At 38.7% G+C, this 23,373-nt stretch overlaps 1 protein-coding gene across 3 annotated transcripts in view; it reads right to left on the bottom strand.

The window, feature by feature from the left end:
- SELP (selectin P) overlaps nucleotides 1–23,373 on the bottom strand; it is a 55,736-nt gene that overhangs the window by 8,346 nt on the left and 24,017 nt on the right. Inside the window, exons 6-17 of one of the 3 annotated variants that reach the window (XM_070746710.1) lie at nucleotides 22,265–22,450; nucleotides 20,312–20,497; nucleotides 16,979–17,164; nucleotides 16,419–16,604; nucleotides 13,831–14,016; nucleotides 13,391–13,576; nucleotides 12,094–12,279; nucleotides 9,274–9,459; nucleotides 7,440–7,625; nucleotides 5,651–5,836; nucleotides 4,820–4,942; nucleotides 2,341–2,371 (exon numbers count right to left, since the gene is read on the bottom strand). In XM_070746710.1, coding sequence (XP_070602811.1) covers nucleotides 2,341–2,371; nucleotides 4,820–4,942; nucleotides 5,651–5,836; nucleotides 7,440–7,625; nucleotides 9,274–9,459; nucleotides 12,094–12,279; nucleotides 13,391–13,576; nucleotides 13,831–14,016; nucleotides 16,419–16,604; nucleotides 16,979–17,164; nucleotides 20,312–20,497; nucleotides 22,265–22,450 — 2,014 coding nt within the window. The remainder of the gene's footprint in view (nucleotides 1–2,340; nucleotides 2,372–4,819; nucleotides 4,943–5,650; nucleotides 5,837–7,439; nucleotides 7,626–9,273; nucleotides 9,460–12,093; nucleotides 12,280–13,390; nucleotides 13,577–13,830; nucleotides 14,017–16,418; nucleotides 16,605–16,978; nucleotides 17,165–20,311; nucleotides 20,498–22,264; nucleotides 22,451–23,373) is intronic. The other 2 variants (XM_070746711.1, XM_070746712.1) reach the window with 2 other exon arrangements.

The raw sequence follows: 23,373 nt of genomic DNA, 5'->3' as shown, positions 1-23,373 counted from the left end.
ATGAAAGCCCTACAAGATTTAAGAACAAGAGGAGGATTCGGTTTACCCAACTTAGAAATATACTACCAAGCCACTAAATTACTATGGATTAAAGAATGGGTCAACCTTGAAAATCCTAGAATTCTAACAATAGAAGGCCACGATATAAATGAAGGATGGCACGCACATTTGTGGGAAAAAGAACACTCAAAACATTCTCACTTTAAACAACACCAAATTCGGAATACACTATTGACACACTGGCGGAAAGTCAGGAAAAAATACTATAATGAAATTCCCAGATGGCTATCCACTCTAGAAGCTCAAATTCATCCAAACATAATAAGCCAAGAACAAAAAATAACCTACGAAGCCCTATTAAACACTAAAGGAAGTCTTAAAACTAGAGAAAGACTTAAAGAGGAAGGTATAGTAATAGATTGGCTTCCATATTACCAAATTCAAAGCAGATATAAAAGGGACTTGGTACAATTTGGAATATGTAATAAACAAAATGAAATAGACAAAATATTGACAGGATCTGACAAAAAATTTATAACTAAAATGTATATTTATCTATTAAACTATGAAAACATTGAAGAAATTGTTAAACCTAACATGATATCTTGGATGACCAACTTTGGATATGCAATTCAGCTAGAAGACTGGGAAAAACTATGGTCAGTTAATTATAAGATGACTTTGTCAACACCATATAAAGAAAATCTTTATAAAATGTTCTTCCGATGGCATTATGCGCCAGCACGCCTAGCCAAAATGAATGTAAACATTAGTAACAAATGTTGGAAGTGTAAAAAAGAAGTGGGAACATACTACCACATATGGTGGCAATGTAACGAAGCAAAAAAATTTTGGATTCAAATTAGGGCATGGATGGAAGAAATATTGGGCTATAAAATTGAAATAAAACCGGAAATGTATTTATTAGGCATGATTAGAGGCAAACATAGCAAAGAAAATTACTACTTAATAAATCACTTACTTACTGCTGCAAGATTAGCATATGCACAAGTCTGGAAACAAGACAAGATTCCAAACAAAGAAACGGTAATTAAAAAAATATTAGACTGCGCCAAATTTAGCAAATTAACATACGAAATTCAAAACCAACAAAATAAGGACTATTACAAAGTGTGGGAAAAAATTTACAACTGGGTGGAAATCAAGAAAAAGGTATAGTAAATAGAATTGTTAAAAAATAAATCTTGTAAATATATTAAGTGTAAATGTTTAATGTTGTATTGTTTGATGCCTAAATGTTTGTAAGTCATATAAAATAAAATAAAAATATTATAAAAAAAAAAAAAAAGATTTGTGGACTTCAACTCCCAGAATTCCTCAGCCAGTAATGCTTGAAGTCCACAAAGTTGTAGTCCACAAATCTTAAAGTTGCCAAGGTTGGAGAACCTTGATCCAGAGCATTGGCTGTTTTCTTAGCTTGTGAATAGATGTTGTGATGTTTGCATTAATTTGGGTAGTGAGGTGATTAGCTAGAGTAGGGCCATGACCCATCAGGAACCAAGCAGTTGAAATAGCTTGCGAAGTTTCATTTGTGCATGCACAGGATTTAGGTTGCCTAAGTGATGGGCTACAAAATTTTTACTACCACACTGAGGGCGTGGCTTATGCATTTTGTTTCAACATCTTTCAGTGCAAATTGGGTGCTCTGGGGTGGAGCTCCAAATTTTTCTACTGGAACTGCGTTCCTGATCGTTCCCGTAGGAGCCCATCACTGGGTTGCTTGCACAAAACCACTCCCCCTGCTACCAAAGCCGCTGCCAGTCCACAAAAATGAAAAGGTTGAGGAAACCTGTTTCACATAAAACATACACTTGCATAGCAAGACATCTCTTTTATCCTCCTATCACCCATCTATTCTCACAAGTACCGCCAGTTGCTCCAGGAAGTTTCCAAATCCCGTTTCTACAAAAATTAAATTACATAAATTAAAAGCCAATTTGCAAAATGTTGGCAGAAACCTTTCAGTCCTAAGCAAAGTTCTATTTATAATATGAATAAAGTTCCATTTTAAATAAGATATGTATTCATGCTATGTGTCTGACTACCTTAAATTGTTCAATTCACAAATGAAATATCTACATTTTGTAGATATGTTCGCCTTCACATGTTTTGGGAGATTAGGGTCCCCCTCTATCCCCTCTCTTTCATTTTGCAGGCATGGCATTTTACTGACTTAGTATTTCATATATTTAACAAAGTAGAAAAAAATCTTATGCCATGATAAATGAATTTGTCTTTGAATCTTTATGGAAATTTGCATTGTTTTGTAGCTTCATTTAAAGAATTTGATGTACTGTAATTTCATATTGCAGTCAGTACCTGGTTTGACTTAACAGCTTCCTTTTCTCCTCTGATGGAGTCATAGTTTCCATTGGATGGTGGAAAAAGACACAAAAAAGATATATTATTCCAATGGATTATAATATTACAATACAATTATTAATGTAAACAGTTAAAAATGGCAGCAGTGATTCTGATGGAAAGGTGTAAATGTTAGTGTATTTATATCAAGTATTTTCTACTTTTTAATTAAGTAGCTTTCTCATTGACTTTGCTTGTCATAAGGTCTAAAAGGTGATCACATGACCCCAGGACATTGCAACTGTCATAAGTATGAGTCAGTTGCCAAGTTCTGAATTTTAATCACGTGACCATGGGAATGCTGCAACAGTGTGAAGAATGGTTATAACTTTGAAGTGGTGAGATTCAGCCAGTTTGCACCAGTTCAGCCAAACTGGTTGTTAACTTTTTGTGCAGTTTGGCTGGGCTCGTCCTTTCCCTCCCAGTCACTTCTCATTTGCCCTGAGATAGTAAGGGTAACGGCAGGAGAAGAAGACTCGTTCTGGGTGGGGATTGAAATCTCTACCATAGAGGGTGCAAGGAGTAGCTCAGCCCTTGCCAGTTGAAGCGAGGTAATAGTGCTGTTGTGGCAAGGTGAGGTGACGCAGGAGGTGGTGGCTGTTCTGGATTCTGGTAGAACTTTGATTACATTTACGCTTACTGAATGCAGGATTTCATAAACAAAAGAACTCCATTTTTATTCTCCTCTCCTCTGTATTAAAAATGCAATACAGACAGTCACATTCCTCTCTCTTTATCTTTAGCAATTAGAGCACACAAACTTTCCTCCATGCCTCCTCCCTTATCTTAAGATTTATGTCTATACAAAAGCACCAGGAATAGCTGCGAAATAATAAAGAATAAGCTAACTCACTCCGGAGCCAAAACGACACACGTCCATGATGGATGACAACATTGAAAAACTCCGCCCTTCTTCCCTGCTGGCACCCTGACGTGACGAATACATCACTCCAGTAATTAACCCATTCCTCCCCGTAATATCTTTGAACTCTTCTGAAGTGAGGGTTTAACCAGTGATTGTCTGTCTCTTCTTCACTGGAGTCTGGACTCATAGCAAAATCCTGTGACTGGCCCTCCCACCTGTTCTGATACCTGTAATCCAGGGCCTGCCACTAATTCATAAACACTATCTGTATCAGAGTCATCAACCTCTTCAGTATCCTCCAACTGACCAAGAGTATGTACAACAGTGGTGATGGCCTTTGTGCGGGAGCGAAGCACCCCTGTACTTCGTGTTCCACCTTTGTTGTACCTACATTGCAGTCAAGGCAGTCCTTGCCTTCTGCCGCTTCAGGCTCAGAACTGGAATCCGCCTCTGGAAAGCACTGCGGTGGAGAGAAGCAGCTGGGTCTGATTCTCTGGCATTTCATTTCTCGCTGGCTCTGATCGCATGACAAGTTTTTTAAAAAGATTTTTGCAGCAGGAAAGAGCAGGGAGCTACTTCTGTCCCGAGACACTGGCCTGCCCTGTTCACCACTACTGCCCCATGGCTTGCCTGCTGACCCAAACCAGTTGACACTACTGCTGTTGTCAGAGGTGAGTGGAGCAGGGTGGTAACGGACTCCAGGAGGAGGTGGGGACCCAGTCTCCCCCATTGTGAACAGGCTAAATTTCACTGCGCTGCGCAAAATGCTGTGAGAGCAGAGAGCAGGAAATTTTGGCCATGAGGCAGAAACAGAAGTGGAGGCAGTGGCACTTGTCAGGTCAGAGTGCAGGCCATGAGACAGTGAGCATGGCAGACCCGTGTCTCAGCGTGGAGAGCAGGTCACTCATCTCCCTGAGCCACTGAGGCATTCCCAGCATAGCCCACCGTTTCCTGCTGCAAAAATATTTTTTTTAAACCTAACTGTCAGGCAGTGAGACCTAGCAAGAGATGAGGCACTGGAGAGTCAGACCCAACTGCAGTGCTTCCCAGATAAGGCTTAGTGCTTCAAGTCTGAAGTGGCAGGAGGCGAGGGCTGCCTTGCGTGCAAATGTACCGCAATGAAAGTGGAATGCTGTTATTGCACAAAGGCAAGTACAGGGGCCCTTCACTCCTGCACTAAAGCTCCGGCCACCACCACTTTGGCCTGCCTGCACCGCCCCACTTTGCTGTGAGTTACATCAAGTTGGCCACGCCCACTCAGTCACATGACACTCTCCCCAGCCACATCTGCAGACCTGGTTATTAGGGAGAACCAGTTGTTAAACTGCTTATAAGTCATTTTTTTCAGTGTTGTTGTAACTTTGAATGGTCACTAAATGAATGGTTGTAAGTTGAGAACTACCCATACTACACATTTTTTGAATAAAATGTACTTCAGAAAGGCATTTAAACTGGAGGGAATGGGAAATTGTATTCAGTTTTAATTATCATAAAATGTGAAATCTCATGCTCATGAGGATGAGAACACAGGTAACTGGGGGATCACCAATTGGATTATGTAAATTTCCTTACCTCTTTTCCCAAGTCGCTTAATTGCTAGAGCTATCAGGCCCCCAGAGATCATTAAAATAACAAGGGATGCTGTGACTCCACCAGTATAGAGCAAAACTTGCTTTAGGAAAACGGCAGGGTTTTCTGAAATGTAATATATTAGAAATAAAATAAGTTAACTTCGAAGTACATTCTTCTCTTGCAAGAGTCCAATATATTACTAATATTGGCTCTGTAGCTCTCCAGCTCTCCATCCATTTACATCAGAACTAAACACCCTTGACCTCAGACTCCGAACAATGTCTCACCTACTTTGTATCCTTGGAAATAACTTTATGAGGAAATGTGCCAAGCTAAACTTTGCTAGAAAATGGGGGTGGATGAGTGGGGAGGATATGGTTTTTTAAAAAAAAATCTTCAGCATTCCTTTATGAGTCATTTTAGAGAAATAAATATTACAGCAAAATAATGCTTTTAAACGTATTAATAAGTAAGTGCTTTCTAAGTTATTCTTCGCAATCATAATATCAAAAGAAGCATGTTAAGTTCTTATAAATTAAATATTTCAGTTTTGGAATGTTGTCTAGGTGCTTCACTATATTCCTAAGATAGGACACAATCACAACAGCGGCAAAGCATAGTGATTGTTTTGAAAGTAAATACAGTACTGTACTGTATAAATTATTTTTCTCTGGAAAAAAATATCAGAGTAAACCAGTAGAGGGCAGCACTAATACACACTTCTTTGGCAAAAGTACCCTACCTACCCTACTCACTGCAGAACTGTTTTGCAATTGTTTTTCGAAATTGGAACAGAATGATTGCAATTTGCGTAGAAAGAGATTGTGGTACCTTGACAAACAGGCATCTTGGCAGACCACCAGCCATCAGGTTGGCATTGCATGTTACTCGTTCCATTGAGAATGAAGCCCTCAGCGCAGTAGAAGTGACATGCAGAGCTGTAGCTGAAGTGGCCCCAGGGATGGGAGCAGTTCTTTTTCATGTTCTCTGTCTCTTTAAGAGGGGGACACTTTATGACTGTGGAGCAAGCAGGAATTAAAATTAAGAAAAGTATGACACAGATTCTTTTAGAAATGGTCAAAGGCTGATCAAAGGATCACATTGTGAAAAAAGGTAACAATATTGGTTTTAGCGATACTGATGTTGGCATTAGAAAAAGAGTAACGGGTACATGATGTTTATATATGTGGGAGCAGTGATGGGCTCCTACGGGAATGGTCAGGAATGCAGTTCTGGTAGCAAAATGTGGAGCTCCATCCCAGAGCACCCAATTTGCACTGAAAGATGTTGAAACAAAATGCATAAGCCACGGCCACAGTGTGGTAGTAAAAATTTTGGTAGCCCATCACTGTGTGGGAGCATCTAAGTGAGTGAGTGAGTGAGTGAGTGAGTGAGTGAGTGAGTGTGTGTGCTGAAAACTTGGTGTACAGACCTTGGACTCTATTATAGAAAGAAAGAATAATACTCCCTCCTGTGTACTACCGGATTCCAAGGTCATACTATCACCCTGACTGCTGGCAGATTCAGGATTCAGGATGAACAAGTGGATACATATTTCAGGAAACAATGCCACCCATTACTTAAAAATGCATCCAGGGACCACCTCAGCCACAGAGCCTAAAGTATCCCTATCATGTTAATGTCCAGTTGATCAAATATAAGGACAGTCTGCTGGGTGGTAGTGGCATTTGGCTTGACCCAAGAAGGGTCTTTTTATGGGTTTACCTGAAAATACATGTAATTAGGCAAGCTTCTTGGAAAGGTCATTTTATAGCTGAGATGTTACTGGAAGACAAAAAACACCTCTTAATACAGTACTTCTTCAGTGTGGTCCACCCTACCCAGGGTGTTACTGAAGGAGGGTTTTTGCAGATGGTCTTATTGCAATATGAAGTTGAAAAGGGTTAGATGCTTCTTCACAATTAATATAAGGTGGCAAAAAGAAAGAAATCAGGAGTCTGATAACACCTTTCACATGGACTGCAGCTTATTTTATCAGATGCACAGAGGGATTGGGGTGATGTAGGATTTAAACGGAGTAAAGCTTTTCTAAAATAGTCGTGTTGAGGTCTGCTATTCTGTAGAGCCACTGGACGAGAAAGTGTTGGGCTGACAGCTATCAAAAATTGCAACCATTTTCAGAACGGGCTGTTAACATATTAGGATTTTAATACAGCACAACTATGCTGTAATTTGTTTTAAGTATAATCTGTCTTCCTTTCACCCATCCCAAACTTAGCCCAGTTTAAATTCTACATGTGTTTGGCCATTTTGTGCTTCTGCTGAAGTAAGCTTGTGTTCACACTTCACAATCATGTGAGTGTTAATAGTATTTGTTCATTGGAAAAGGGTGCTACCAGACTCCTGTGTTTTGCCTTCACAGTTACACACATTACAGCCATGTGGCATGAAACCAAGAAGGAGCAGAAGTCTCCCATAAGTCACAAGAAGTAGAATAGGAAACCATCTTAATATATTTTGTTCTTGTATGTTCATTTATGAAACAATTTCTCTAATAGAAGAGAATATATGTAGTTGAACTGTGGAATTATTTGTGCTCTCTGAGCTTCAATGTTTTCCTCCTGCTTTTCATAACACTCAATGTGGTAAGTTCTCTGACCTTCACAAAATGATGCAAATCCTGTCCACTCTCCTGTGGCTGTACATTCCAGCCCTTTGGATCCAATTCTTTTAAAACCAATGTCACAGGAGAAGACGCAGCTGGAGTTATATGTGAAGTTCCCATAAGATTGAGAGCATGTGAGCTGCCCATTCTCGGGAGCCTGCAATTCAGGGCACTTGAGAGCTGGCAAAAGACAAATTGAAACCTTTAGGAGAAAGATCTACAAATGTAGGAGGAAGAAAATATTAAGCAATTAATAACAGAAAGAGTGAGTGGTGAAGGCCCTTAGTAATTGATAAGCTACTGCATATTAAATTCACAAACTAGAAACATCTGGAAATATTAGATGCTAGGCCAAAAAACTTAATACTAAGCTTGTATGAAACTTGCTCATTTATTTTAAACTTTTTAATTTGTGTCATTTCTGGAGAAAGTTCATATTCAAACTATCATTTATCACTGGAATGTGTTATTTAATTTGATTTTAGAAGAGCACTGCTTCTTTGGTGCTAAATGCTTGTCTCAAATAGTATATCTATAGCTTCTGCACCAGGATTGTTCATTTATGGAAGAGAGGGGGAAAGGAGGGAAAATATAACAATCAATTAAAAATAAATGTGTTCTGTATAGAGTATTTGCATATGTGCTTTGGTATATTACTTCATATTGTATTTTGATTTTGATTATTTTATTATGTCAAGCATCCAGAGTCACTGGGAGGTGAGTAGTATCAACTCGCAAAGAATCTCTGGCCTGCTGTCAAGTTGCCATAGTCAAGTGGGGATGAGCAACTGACAAAGCAGCATGGCAGTCATCTCTCTCTCAAGGCTGTCTTCCAGGGTTACCCACAGCAGCTGGAGGGGAGTGATCTCTACAACCCATGAAATTGCTCCTTTGGTGAATGTGATTGATGACACACCCTGGGGGGAGGAGGGAAACAGGGTCATAGTTGGGGTGTAAATTACATGGGGGCAGAGTTGGCTTCATGTGGAACTTGCCGACATGAAACTCCTAAAGGGTGATAGAAGATAGAAAGGGTGGATAGAGAAAAATTCTTTTCTCTATCACACAATACCAGGACGAGGAGGCACTCCTTAAATCTCATAGGTAAGAAAGCAAGGACAAATCAAGGGAAATATTTCTTCACCCAGAGAGTCGTTGGTTTATGGAATTCACTTCCAGAAGAGGTCGTGACAGCTGTCAGCCTTGATGGCTTCAAGGCAGGATTAAACAGATGGATGCCAAGTGTATCCGAGGTTATTGAAACGGATGTCCATGTGCCGCCTCTATGTTGGTTGAGGCAGGCAGGATTCCCTTGAGTACCATTTTTTGGTAGTCGGGAAAGGGAGGATCTTGCCTTTTCTTTCTACTCAAGATCCCCATGTGACACAGAATGCTGGACTCGATGGGCTTTGGCCTGATTCAGCATGGTTCTTCTTATGTTCTAATAAATAACTGGATATCTTTTGAAACTTGGCTCATGGCTCATGATTTAATTAGGGCATCTGTTGGAACCCTAAACCTACAGAAACCATGTATGTTGCTAAGATGTGGTAAGATATCAAATTTGTTATTTCTGCTGCTTGTTTGGAATTACAAACCGAGAAGCTTATTTAACAGGCAAGATCAATAAGACCAAATGCATTATAGAAGTCAGGATAATTGACTTACTGAAAATTAAATATTTATTTCTTTTCTTTTCTTTTGCAATCCATCTTCTGAAGTTCCTATGACTTTACCAGCTCTAAAAAATAAGGCTACATTCGATTTGGAGATGTGATAGAGATGGAGAATTTTTAGCCTTCAACCCACATTGTTTCCGAAAACCTACCTTCACAGATGGGCATCTCTCCAGTCCAGTTTCCCTGATCTGTGCAATTCAGCTTCTCTGATCCAGCTAACTCAAACCCAGAGTCGCAGGAGAAGGTGCAGCTGGAGTAATATGCAAAATGTCCATAAGGATTTGAGCAATTTTCTTTGCCATTCTCTGGGTTTTTTAGGGATGGACATTGGACAGCTAAAATAGACACAAGAACAAATTAAAATAAACTATATCATCATCTTGGATGAATCAAATAATGAATATTGTTAAATTATGTTCTCACAGGTAATGAATCGGTTCCATATTGTAAAAGGCAGTTATGCTACTTTCTGCTCCTGTCTTTTATCAACAATAAGTGTTTTCAGGATCACACTTTTATAGGGTCAGTTTTCTTTTGAAGATACAGCATTGTAGACTTATTGTATTTTAACTATTTTTATTAATTTGCAAGTTGAGCAGAAAGAAATTTAGACTAATTATTAAAGTTTTATTACCTCCTCTGAAAGTAAGGCCCTTACAGTGCTTGAAGGCTCACAAAGCTATCTACTGCTTTCCAGTTAGGTAGTCAATTCTATCATCTTTTTTTTTGCAGGGGGATTCTTCTATCAAATGAATTATTTCATCTCTCACCTGGACAGATGGCAATTTATTCAATCACTGGACAACACCAACTGTTAAAGCCACTAAGATATGCACACTATAAGAGGTGTAATGTTGAAATGGGACAACCTTCTTCCCTCCCAAAGCATTCAATGAAAATGGGAAAGGAAGCTGGCTCATAAACACCATGGATTTTATTGTCTATACATTAATGCTTCTAGCATGGAAATAGAATAAGTTTGATCTCTTAGCATAGAAGAGCAAATATGATGTGGTGGACATAACGAAGACTGGCGAGGCTACCACTCAAATAAACTTTGAAGATATTATTTATTGAAAGGCTTAATAGATTAAGCCAACAATTCAGTTATACTTTGAACTGAATCAGTAATAACAGCAAGGCCTGTGGTATGAGAGTTAAATGCTCCTAGCACTTGGAGACTATTAACAAGTGGACAGCTACATTCAGGATCAGATATAATTTATAAATGGACTTTAAAGACATCCCCAAGTAAAGCACACTGAACTAATCTGTAAAGGTGGTGATGAGGGCATAGTTTACTGACCTAAGTCCTCCTGTGCCATGTAAGGTTGTAGCTTTGTTCCAATTGTAACTAGACAAAATCCTTCTAGACAGAGTTTACATGTCCACCTCATGTACCTGCCCGTAAGTCCAGAAGAATTCCCAAATTGAGAACCTATTATTTAACAGGTTGCACTTGCCCATCCAGAGGTGCCATTGGGATTGGTGGAGAAGCCAAAGCAGAAACGGCAACTCTGTCTTGCTTCTGTTCAACTTTAGCCCATTTACTCCCATCCAGACCTTTGCAGTCCCTAAACACTAGGATAAAACATCACTGTCTCCCCTATAGGCTGTGGCAGCAGTATATAATTGAATATCATCAGATCAAATAAAAAGCCATAAAGAGTGTTAAGGTGTGTGCAGAGCAACCCTTGAGTTATCAAGGACATGCACATAGAAACGGGATATTGCAGTAGATATGAGTAATTATCCAGTCTCAGATACATTGAAATGCATATAGTGTTTCCTTTTAAGAAATAGCACAGTCCAAATCATACACATTCAAATCAGTCAATCTCTAGAAATACAATAATCTTCTTACCAGTTTGTCTTTGTCATATAGATTCAACAAAAATATCAGAGTTTACAAACACATCAGAATATTAGAGAGAATAACAGAGTAGAACACAGAGATCACTATCAAGTCAAAGAGTCAGTCAGAATGAAACAACAGAGAGAATAAGCCATCATCTCTCGCTCCCTCTTATGGCCACTTGCATCACTACAACCAATCAGAACCTAGCATACATTTAAAAACTATATTACATCAATCCATACAACCATACACTGTTGGCTTGTTTATATATTACCAACCCAACCATTTGGACAGAGTACTAATAAAGAATTAGTACTAACAAAAAGAACTAAAAGGACCAGAAGAGGAACACTATCTCCAACAAGGTCATCTAGACAAAAGTAATCTTTGTCTCCTACCTGGACTGAACCCTGATTGAAAAGAATACAGATGATCTGCTTCTTCTGGGGTGTTATATACTTGATCCATCACCACTGTCTCAACAACCTTTTCCAAAAAGTAGGGCTTTCTAGAGTCGCAGGAAATAATGTGGCCTTTTCAAAAGAGAGCACTTCATAGGCTCCTTCAGAGCTGCAGGTAGCTTCTCTTCACTTAGGGGGGAATTAGTAAACTAACATTTTCAATTGGTCATCTTTCTATTTATTCCTTGCCACAGTCAGGATGAACAGAGGTCCGTATTATATATTTGACGCACAATCTAGAAAATACCTTATCCACTTCTTTGAAGGCAATCAACCAAAAGGAGTCCCAGATAATATAGCAATATAGTGGTCTAGTCAACATAAAAAATTCTGCCTATGAGAAAAGATTTTGATGAATATGAGCAACTATTGGCAATAACACTAGGCAGATTGACTGTTAACAATGACACTAGGCAGATTGATCATCAGTCCTGCAGATTGATCACCAACTTCTACTCAGGAAGAAGTTGGTGGCAATAAGGAGAAGTGAGCCCACTCTGCCTCCCTTCTCATCACAGTGTAGGCTGTGTGATCAGATTCACTCTAGTTCTTCTTTACAGATGTGCCAAATATTACAGTTGACAATTCATTTCTCATCTGGTCTCAGTTAGTTTCTGTATCCCTTGCCAGAAAGAGTACTGAATACTGACCTTTACATGAAGGCATTTCTTGAGTCCAGTTTCCTAATGCAGTACAATCAAGTCTTGCCTGCCCAACCAGTTGAAAACCAGCATCGCAGGAAAAGTTGCAACTGGAGCCATATGCAAAATGGCTATTGGGGTGAAGACACTTTAAATGGCCATTTTCAGGCCTGTGTAGAAATGGGCATTTGGCAGCTGAAATAAACAAAACAAAGCTGTGAATGCAATATGCTGTACATCTACCATATTTTTTGGAGTGTAAGAAGTGGCATAGAAGTCCAATGAATGAATGAATGAATGAATGAATGAATGAATGAATGAATAAATAAATAAATAAATAAATAAATATGCACCTTTTTCTCTCCTAGAAGAGGCTGGAAATTAGGGTGTTTTATACTCTGAATGTAGCTTTTTCGAAGCTTGTTTTCCCAGCTCCAATAAGGTGCTAATGATCTTCCCACTCTTCCCGGCTTGCAAGCTTGTTTACATTGCTACTCCCTCCAAAGAAGTTTTTTTTCCCCAGCCCTAAGACTTTGCAGGCTTGTTATCATTGGTACTCCCTCCAAAAAAAGGTTTTTTCACTCCTAACCAGGGGATAAAATAATGTGCTGAAGCTGACCAGACTAACGACATTAGCCAGATGAATATCTGGTAGATAGATTTCCCCTCCGATTTTTCTACCCTAAAACTAAGGTGCATCTTATATTCCGGTGCGTACTTATAACAAAAAATATATCTACTGAAAATGGGACCTTGGTTTTAGCAGGCAAAACATCAGCTCTATTCCATTTCTCCATAGTATGTTTCATGTCTGCCTTACGTGGACGGGCAGACATCAGTCATGCAAGCAGTGGTAGGCTGCAACGGGTTTAACAACTGGTTCGGTGATCGCATGCCTAACGCTTGCTTACAGCTTTCAAAATACAGCGATTTGAAGCTCAACTGCTTACCTTCTAAGGCAGCCCCAATAAGTAGAAGAGTGGAGGTTTGGAAATTGTCTGTGCCATGTGAATCAACTGAGCCAGAAAGAAGAAAATATAGGACAGGGCAGGGGTGGTTGGGTGAGTGGGACCAGCTGGTGGTTGGAACTACCAGTTTGCCCGAACTGGCCCAAACCAGCAGCAGTCTACCACTGCTTACAAGTCTGAAATCACAAACTTTGTTTTTCCATCTCCTTCCTCCAGCAATAATAATCTGTACTAGATAAAATAATTGATTCTGAGTTTAGTCTGTTTCTTGTTCTACATTACCGTCTACACAGCAGTGGATTCTCTCTCTAACTGCCAAGATTGTATTCTCTATTTACCTTCACAACTGGGTGTGGCTGCAGTCCACTTTCCCAAATGTGTGCACCGAAGTTGATTTGTTTCAGTGCGTACAAAGCCCATATGACAGGAGAAGGCACAACTGGAATTATAAGCAAAACTTCCATGTGGATGAGAACACTTTAATTCTCCATTTTTAGGAATTTCCAGGTTTGGGCATTCAATAGCTATAATGAGAGAGATTGTTGATGAAAGAAAATTATGACAGCCAGCCCAATGATTCCAAAAGAAAGTCCAAGAATGAAATCAGTGCTCTTCAAAGTAGAGATTTCTACAAATTTCCAAAGTGGAAATTTCCAAATTACAATATTGTATAAGTTGAAACTGTCCAAAGTTGAAAGAACTGACCAATGTCAGAAAAACATTAAATTTTATTGCAGAAAACAGCAACAAAAATCAAGGTGATGAGAAGGAACTTTACCATGGCATATTGGTAATGGAGAACTCCAGTTCCTGGTTGCCAAGCAGAAGGTTGTGTTTGTTCCAGTCAAGAGAAAGCCAGGTTCACATGCAAACTGGCAGGTGGATTGGTAAGCAAACCCTGCAAATGGGTGAGAACAAGCCATCTCCCCATTCTTAGGATTCTGCAAATGGTGGCATTGCATAGCTGAAAAAAAAACTCCATAGTTTTTATAAAGATACACTGTTAAGCATGGCTCAGTTTTATGATGGATTTTTCTTAAAGAAATCATGCTTAGATACTGATACAGATTAACAGAGTTAGAAGGGACTTTGTAGGTCATCTCCCTGCCCAAGCTGGAGACCCTGCACCATTTCTGATAAATGACAGTCCAATCTCTTCTGGAAAGTTTCCAGGGATGAAGCCCCCACAACTTCTGAAGACAAGCTGTTCCACTGGTTGATTGTTCTCACTGTCAGAAAATTTATCCTTATTTCCGGGTTGAATCTCTCCTTTTTCAGTTTCCATCTATTATTCCTTGTCTGGCCATCAGATGTTTTGGAATATACCATGACACCTTTCTCTCTATGGCAGCCCTTCAAATATTGGAACACTCCTATCACGTCTCCCCTGGTCCTTCTCTTCACCGGACTAGCCATGCCCAGTCCCTGCAACTGTTCATTCTATGTTTTAGCCCCCAGTCCCCTAATCATCCCTGTTGCTCTTCTTTGCACTCTTTCTAGACTCTCAACCTCTTTTTTATAGTGTGGTGGCCAAAACTGAATGCAATATTCTAGGTGTGGCCTTCCTAAGGCTTTATAGAATGGTATTAATATCCAGGGGTGGGTTCTAATTTACCTCACTGCCGGTTTACTTCCTCCTGCACCACATAGCCCTGCCATGCACAGCGCGGGGAGGGAGGGAGCCGAAAGCAAGATAGTGACTGCATGCGCAGTGACGGAAACTTGGCTTGTGCACATCTCAGAATAAATTTTCTCTTTAAAAAATTTTAAAATTAAAAACAAAATCTAAAAATTCAAAAAAAAGATGATGGTGCCCTTGGACCAATACTGACTGAAATGGTTCCAAGATGTCATCATGACATCACCACCAGCAGTTTAGATGAACTGGTCCAAGCTGGGAGGAACCTATCTCTGTTAGCACCTCACTTGATCTTGATTGTATACCTCTGTGAATTGTAGAATTCACAGGAATGTATTGGCTTTTTTGGCTGCCGCAGCAAGCTGTTGACTCATATTTAATTGGTGGTTCACTAAGACTCTGAGATCCCTCTCACAGTTACTGCTATTAAGCCTGGTTTCACCTGGTCTGTATGTGTAGCTTTGGTTTTTCTTGCCTAAGTAGTATAAGATTTCACTTTTCTCTACATTGAATTTCATTTTGTTAGATAGGGCCCAGTGTGCACATCTGTCAAGATCCATATGTCTATGCTTGGATTATTAATTTTTGGTTACTTTAATAATATTATATTCTCTCTAGTTCAGTGGTTGGGAAATTCTGGGAGGCTTGCTGATGAAGCCAGTGAATTCCTGATTGCCAGTCTATAAGTGCTACCTAATCATGGGTTCCTCCTCCTGAAATGCTCGAATGTCATAGACATAGACAAAAGGCAAAGATTTCTTCATAAAAAGATATCAAAATAACTTAGCAGTATCCCTAATTTGTGTGCAACTTTGAGAGCAGTTAAGCGGCTAGTATGTTCTGACCAGAGAGGAGAAGTAAATGGAAATGGAATGCCTAGAACTCTGAAAATTGCCAGGAATGACAGTTTTTCCCCAAAACAGATTATCTCCAATGCATGGGAGAAGGATTCTATTACAAAGATAGTGGACAATTGGCAAGATTTATGACATAGGAACAGAAAATTAACACTGGCTACCTCATATAAAGAAAACCTTTATGAAATGTTTTATAGGTGACACCTTCCCCCAGTAACACTGGCTAAAATGAATCAAAACATATCAGGAACCCATGTTGGAAATGCCAAAAAACTATTGGAACATATTATCACGTGTTGTGGGAATGCCACAAAACAAGGGATTATTGGGTGGAAATTAGACAATGGCTGGAAGAGATTTTAGAGATGAAACTCAATCTGAAACCCAAATTATTTTTGTTAGGGATAATAATTGACAAATATAAAAAAAATAAAGTATATTTAATGTTACATATCTTAGCTGTGGCAAGAATAGCATACGCCCAGAAATGGAAAAATAAAGATGTTCCTACAGAATTTAAAATTCTATCATGCACAGAGATGGACAAACTGATGCTAGAGTTAAAGGACAAATCGAATACAGATTAATTTGAAACCTGGAATACATTATATAACTGGATGGAGAAAAGGAGAACCAAGATTAGAGGTTAGCAAGTATAATGGAGACGTTCTAAATCAATTCAAATTCACAAATATAGTGGACAGTATTGGCAATGTCATGACAACTAGTACATTTTGTAACAATGGGGATGTGATAAATCAGTCAGAAGCTTCCTTGTCTTCTTGCTGTGCCTATTATGCATTACTCAGTTCTCCTCACTAATATCGGAATCCGGAAATGGAGATTAAGAAGAAATAGAAAGCCTCAAACCTTGGCAGGATGGCTCTGACGCACTCCAGGCTCCAGACGCTTCACACATGGCGGTCTCTCCTCCATTGAGCAGAAAGCCTTCCTCGCATTTAAAGTTGCAACTAGACTGGTAATGAAATTCCCCATGGATATGAATGCAGCTGAAGTTTCCATTTACAGGAATATTTAATGGCTGGCACCGAACAGCTAAGGGCAGAAAACATATACAATGCTTTAATACACTAAAGATGTAAATATTCTGAAAATTTGAAGTCATTAACAATACTTTTATTATGTTGAAACCATAGAACACTGGAGACAAAACAGGAATATACAAAGAACTTATTTTAGTACATATATTTTCTTACTTTATAAAAACATTACTTTATAGAAGTATATTTAGCCTATAACACAAAAGTATAGCTTTCTCGATTTCCTACTTTCTTTCTTTCCTTCAATGCAAATGCTAATGAGTAAAAGAGAATCCATTTCTTTTCCTAAATGTTGAAAAATGACTCATTTCTGTTTTTTCAAAATAATTTCTACATAGGCAAGAAAGGCCTTAAAAGGAAACTCCCAACCTTGGCAAACTGGTGCTGGTGCTGTCCATTTTCCAGAAGCTGTGCACTCAGTGACCTCTTTTCCAAGTAACCGAAACCCCCTGGAGCAAAGAAAAGTGCAGCTGGATTGGTACTGAAATTCCCCATGGAGATGAACACAGGTGGTATTTCCATGGGCAGGTGCCTCTAGGGACTGGCACTGAATGGCTAAGGAGGAAAACAGAAAAGTCAGTCAGGATGGATACAGATAACAGGTTTAAAGAGCATTAAAGATGGCTTGGAAGAGATACTGTTTGTTTGTTTGTTTGTTTGTTTGTTTCTATCTATCTATCTATCTATCTATCTATCTATCTATCTATCTATCTATCTATCTATCTATCTATTACAGGACCGTCTCCTGCCACATACCTTCCAGAGATCAATTAGAGCACACAGAGTCGATCTCCTCCAGGTCCCGTCAGCTAAACAATGCAGGTTGGTGGGGCCGCAGGGGAGGACCTTCTTTGTTGCTGCCCCGACTTTATGGAACCAACTCCCCCCCGACATCCGTATGGCCCCCACCCTGCTGCCTTTCCACAAGGCCATGAAGACCTGGCTATGCCGGCAGGTGTGGGGGCCCCTAAATCAATCACTAGCTTGTCCATATGTCTGAATTGGTTTGAATGACTTGTATGTATGCTACCGAATTGTCTTTAGTTTTAATTAGAATTTTAGCAGTTAGTTTTTTCTTGACTTCTTTTTATTGCTGCTGTTATTTGTAATTTTTATATTGTTGTAAGCCACTCTGAGTCCTTTGGGAATGGGCAGCATAGAAGAATAAATAAATAAATAAATAAATAAATAAATAAATAAATAAATAAATAAATAAATAAATAAATAAATAAATAAATAAATAAATAAATAAATAAATAAATAAATAAATAAATAAATAAATAAATAAATAAATAAATAAATAAACAAACAAATAAACAAACAAACAAACAAATAAATAAACAAACAAACAAACAAACAAACAAATAAATAAATAAATAAATGCCAAACAAACAAACAAATAAATAAATAATTCCTTTCTTCCTTCCTTCATTCGCACACACATATACTGTTTCATTTAGAGCAGTGTTTTTCAACCAGTGTGCCGTGGCACACTAGTGTGCCGCGAGACATGGTCAGGTGTGCCGCGAAGAAGGAAGCTCAGGTTCCAGCCTTGCAACTTTTTGCTGAGAGAGAAAGAGAGAGTGAGAGAGAGAGAGAGAAAGAAAGCAAGAGAGAGAAAGTAAAGAGAAAGAGAAAGCAAGAGTGAGAGAGAGAGAAAGAAAGAAAGAGAGAGAAAGAAAGCAAGAGAGAGAGAGAGAGAAAAGGAGAAGAAGGGAGAGAGAGAGAGAGAAATGAGCAAAAAGGGGAGGAAAAAAGAGAAATGAGAAAATGATTGAGACAGAGAATGAGAGGAAAGAGAGAGAAACAAAAGAGAGAGAAGTGACTCTTGATTTAAAGCATATGATAAAAAGCACCCAAAGAATAAGAGAGAAAAACCCCCCAGCCCTCACCTGTTTTTGGAAATGGTTCAAGAGTGTGTATATATATATACACACACACAAGGGGGGAAGGAGACAGGGATGGAAAAAGAGAGGAGAGTGTCTTAGGGTGTCATTTTGTGTCATTTTGGTTGGTGGTGTGCCCCAGGATTTTGTAAATGTAAAAAATGTGCCGCGGCTCAAAAAAGGTTGAAAATCACTGATTTAGAGCTTAAGATAATAATAATTAATAATAATTTATTAGATTTGTATGCCGCCCCTTTCCGAAGACTCGGGGCGGCTCACAACAACAATAAAAACAATATTATACTGGTACAAATCTAATATTAAACACCCCCCTAAAAACTCTATCATAATTAAAAACCAAACAGCACATACATACCAAACATAAATTATAATAAGCCTGGGGGAAAGGTGTCTCAAATCCCCCATGCCTGGTGGTATAGGTGGGTCTTAAGTAGTTTACGGAAGACAAGGAGGGTGGGAGCAGTTCTAATCTCCGGGGGGAGTTGATTCCAGAGGGCCGGGGCCACCACAGAGAAGGCTCTTCCCCTGAGGCCCGCCAGACGGCATTGTTTAGTCGACGGGACCCGGAGAAGGCCAACTCTGTGGGACCTTATGGACCGCTGGGATTCGTGCGGCAGCAGGCGGTTCCGGAGGTACTCTGGTCCAATGCCATGGAGGGCTTTAAAGGTCATGACCAACACTTTGAATTGTGAAGATGAGTCATATGATAATAAAATGGATCCTACATCAACCCAAAAATTCATCCTTGTCTTTCATTGCAGGAGGACAATCATGTTAGTCGATGGTGGCAAAAATCAGAAGTATAGCAGCAGTTCTTCTGGCTAGTGAATATTAAAAAACTTTTGTGGGCAAATTCTAATACAGCCTGTATTCACCTCTCCCCACCCCATCCCTATTCACCCCAATTTGAAACGTACGTTATTTTAGGCACTTTATGTATTTGAAGTGAGTATAAGTCACAAAAATATATTCTTTAATTTTTTCATTGGTCAGAAAAGATGACACCAGATGCTTTCTGATTTTCTGTCTTTAGCCAATTCATTTGTACTTTGAATCAATACTACCACACAAAGATATACATACTCTATATGTCAGGACTTGATTTAAAACTGATGTCATTTTATCCAAGTAAAGCTACTGTACATTTTAAGTACTTGTGCTGACAGGACCTGGATTTCCTTAAACACAAACATGATTTTTTTAGGTTCAGTAATGAGTCAGTTGGTGTGGTCTTCTCCTTCTCACCAATTTAAGTAGCTGCAGAAAGCTAATAAACTTTAAATAATTGGATTCTGGGAATTCTTAATATTAAAGTGTAATAGGAGTTACGGTTCATTTAATTCTAAACAAGAATGAATTAACTAAATATTAATTGTACTTGAATTATATCTACTGAAATCTACTGAAATTCCTGAGAACAATTATTCATGACTACTCTAAATCTCCTTAGATCTTATAAACATAAACAACATCACTTCCACCATTTAAGTAGCTGCAGAAAGCTAATAAACTTTAAAATAATTGGATTCTGGGAATTCTTAATATTAAAGTGTAATAGGAGTTATGGTTCGTTTAATTCTAAACAAGAATGGATTAACTAAATATTCATTGTACTTGAATTATATCTACTGAAATCTATTGAAATTCCTGAGAACTATTATTCATGACTACTCTAAATCTCATTGGATCTTATAAGAATTTTCAGATATAACTCAAGTTATAAATAAATAGACTAAACAGAAATTTAGACATCAGATTTCAGAAAAGGTCCATATAATTTAATTAGATATCATACCCTGACATGTTGGTACAGGAGAACTCCACTGACCAGATGCGCTGCAAATCAAAGGCTGGGAATTACTAAGTTCAAAGCCAACTTCACAAGCAAAGCTGCAACTGGAGTTGTAACTACAATTACTAATTGGATTTACACAATCCATCATTCCTCTTGCAGGTGGCTGAATTGGCTGGCATTCTTTAACTTAAAAAAAGAAAGAATGGGAATAGAATTAGAATACATAGGATACATAGGATAAGAGCTGTGCTGGCACATTGGTTAGAGTGTAGTACTGCAGACTACTTCTGCTGATCACTAGCTGCCAGCAGTTTGGCAGTTCATATCTCACCAGGCTCAAGGTTGACTCAGCCCTCCATCCTTCCAAAGTGGATAAAATGAGGACCCCCATCATTGGGGACAATATGTTGACTCTATAAACAGCTTAGAGAGGGCTGTAAAGCACTGTGAAGCAGTATATAAGTGCTATTGCTATTTTGTTTATTTGTTTGTTTGTGAAACATGTATAGGATAATAGTAGTTTGTGTCACATGTTTTTGCTGAATTTGAAAATTAAGGGAGACTAGGATAGATCTATTTCGGCCTTGTTCTGGCCTCATCAGCTAGCCATATCCTCTCGCTGGAATTTGAATTTGCAGCCTTTGCCTTGTAAGGCAGAGAATTAACCTCTAGGCTACAGTATCTAATCCCTTCAGCTTTGTAATAGTAGTTTGTATAAACATAACATAAGTAAAAGTAACAATAAAAGAGGACAATAGGAGAGTAGGATAGGGACGGTAGGAACAGTGGTGCACTAATGCACGCCCCTTACAGACCTCTTAGAAATGGGGAGATAGAAACGACTGTAAATAGTCTAATGTTAAAGTTTTGGAGGTTTATGCTATACATAAAAGTAAAACATGTATAAAAAGACTATGCAAAAGACATTTTCATATGATTATATGTTTAGTAAATGGGAATGATAAATTATTGTTACATTATTACATTGCCCAACGTTCCCACCCTTCCCTCATACCAGCATGACAATTTCTTCAATGAACCCAGAAAAGGTGTTTATGACACAAATTAACATTTTTCAAATCTAACTTAATCCTATGGATAGCCACACATTTTCCTGGAAGTAAAAAATATTCCACCAATTGATTGACTTCTCAGAGCATAGGCCTGCCCTATGGAAGGGATCTTTTCCAAACTTAATATACCCACTATTTGTTTATCTGTAACACAGAGGTGGGCAGTAGGCAGGACGAGGTGGAACACAGTTCCACCGGCGGAAATGAAGCTGCATGCATAGCTACAGCTGACCGGTGGCAGTAACTTCCTGGATTACCAGTCTCAACTTGGCTCTCCTTTTTTCCCCTGCTGCTGCTGCATCTGCGCTCCTTGCTTTTTTTCCTCTTTCCTCCTTCCTGGCCTTGGACGAGCTTCCCTCTCTCCTGCCCAGCTCCCCTCCAGCCTCACGCGACCACTTCCCAAGGCCAGGAGAGCCACGCCACGCCGAAGCAGTCTGGGTTGCGATCTTTTTCCCCTCGCAAAGCCCTCACTTTGCCCACAGCAGAGATGAAAAGGCATTGTGCGGCAATAACAGTTCATTTGAATGATGATGATCATTCAAGCCACTCCCAAGTCACATGGCCAGCAAGCCACTCCTACCCAGTCACATGGCCATCAAGCCACACCCATAAAATAAACCACACCTACAGTGTGGCAGTAAAAATTTTGGCTGCTGTAACACCATAGCATAATGCTATGTACTTCTCGGGTCCAAGTTCTAAAAGAATCACAACATGTCTTTCTTGGCTTTTGACATCAAAACAACTAGTAAATTTTGTAATGATGTGATAAATCGGTCAGAAAGCTTCCTTGTCTTATTCATGTACCTGATAATGATTACTCAGTTGTCATCATTATCACCAGAATCTTGGAACTGAGAAGAAATAGAAAGCTTCAAACCTTGGCAGGATGGCTCTGAAGCATTCCATGTTCCAGATGCTTCACACCTAGTGGTCTCTGCTCCCTTGAGCAGAAACCCTTCTTTGCATTTAAAGTTGCAACTAGACTGGTAATGAAATTCCCCATGGATATGAATACAGCTGAAGTTTCCATTTACAGGGTTATTTAATGGCTGGCACTGGATAGCTAAGGGCAGGAAAGAAAGCAATCAGGTACAATGCATCATACACCACAACAGATGTCAACATTCTGGAAAATTTGAAGTGCTGACAAATCATGTTTAGAAAACATAGAAACTTGGAGACAAACTGAAATATACCGACCACTTATATTTAGCACATTTTACATATACTTTATTACTTTATAAAACATTAGTGTGTAAAAGTGTATTTAGTATAAGCTTAGCTTGTCACAAATGAGGCTGCAAACTGTTGAATTTTATAGAATCCAGTACAGCCTGTTTAGGAAAAGTAGGCAGGTAAACTGTTAACACTGGATTTCTCACACATTTATGAACATGGTACAAACACTGGCATTGTAAGCTAGAAAACCAGGAACTAAAGATGAATTGCAAAACTAATGGAAAGTGAAATAAATAAATAGCAATTATTTTAAGAATGTTTTATTTCATTTATGCATTGATATGTTATTTTTAAGGTCTATTATTGAAATCAAAATATATGGTCAATATATTTTTTCTATTACATGTGTCTTTATACACAGTTTTCCTATGAAATATATTTTGATAAGCATATATATTACGCTTGTACTGCTGTCTCTATTTCTATTTATAGTTTAATACTGAATTCAGAAGAGTACAGATCTAAAAGATAACAGCAACTAAGTTCACATGGTAGTTTGGGAAATATGGTTAAGATTCAAATTTTCACATTGAAATACAATCTGGATAGATTTTGTTTTCATCCTTACTACTTTTCTAAATAATAAAATAAGAAGGATAATTGTCAGATGAAAATTGTACCTGATTCCTAAACACAGTAAGGTTTTAAAAGCCTTCATCTATTTTTGCTTAGCTAACCTACGACCAATTTATGGTCTTGGAAATGATCCATTATGCCAACACTTGGGCACAAATGCTGTTAGGTCAT

The sequence above is a fragment of the Erythrolamprus reginae genome, chromosome 3 (genome assembly GCF_031021105.1).
Source record: "Erythrolamprus reginae isolate rEryReg1 chromosome 3, rEryReg1.hap1, whole genome shotgun sequence".
In the NCBI taxonomy this organism is placed as follows: Eukaryota; Metazoa; Chordata; class Lepidosauria; order Squamata; family Dipsadidae; genus Erythrolamprus; species Erythrolamprus reginae.
Note: the sequence above shows the minus strand (reverse complement) of the source record. Positions and strands in the feature narration are given on the sequence as shown.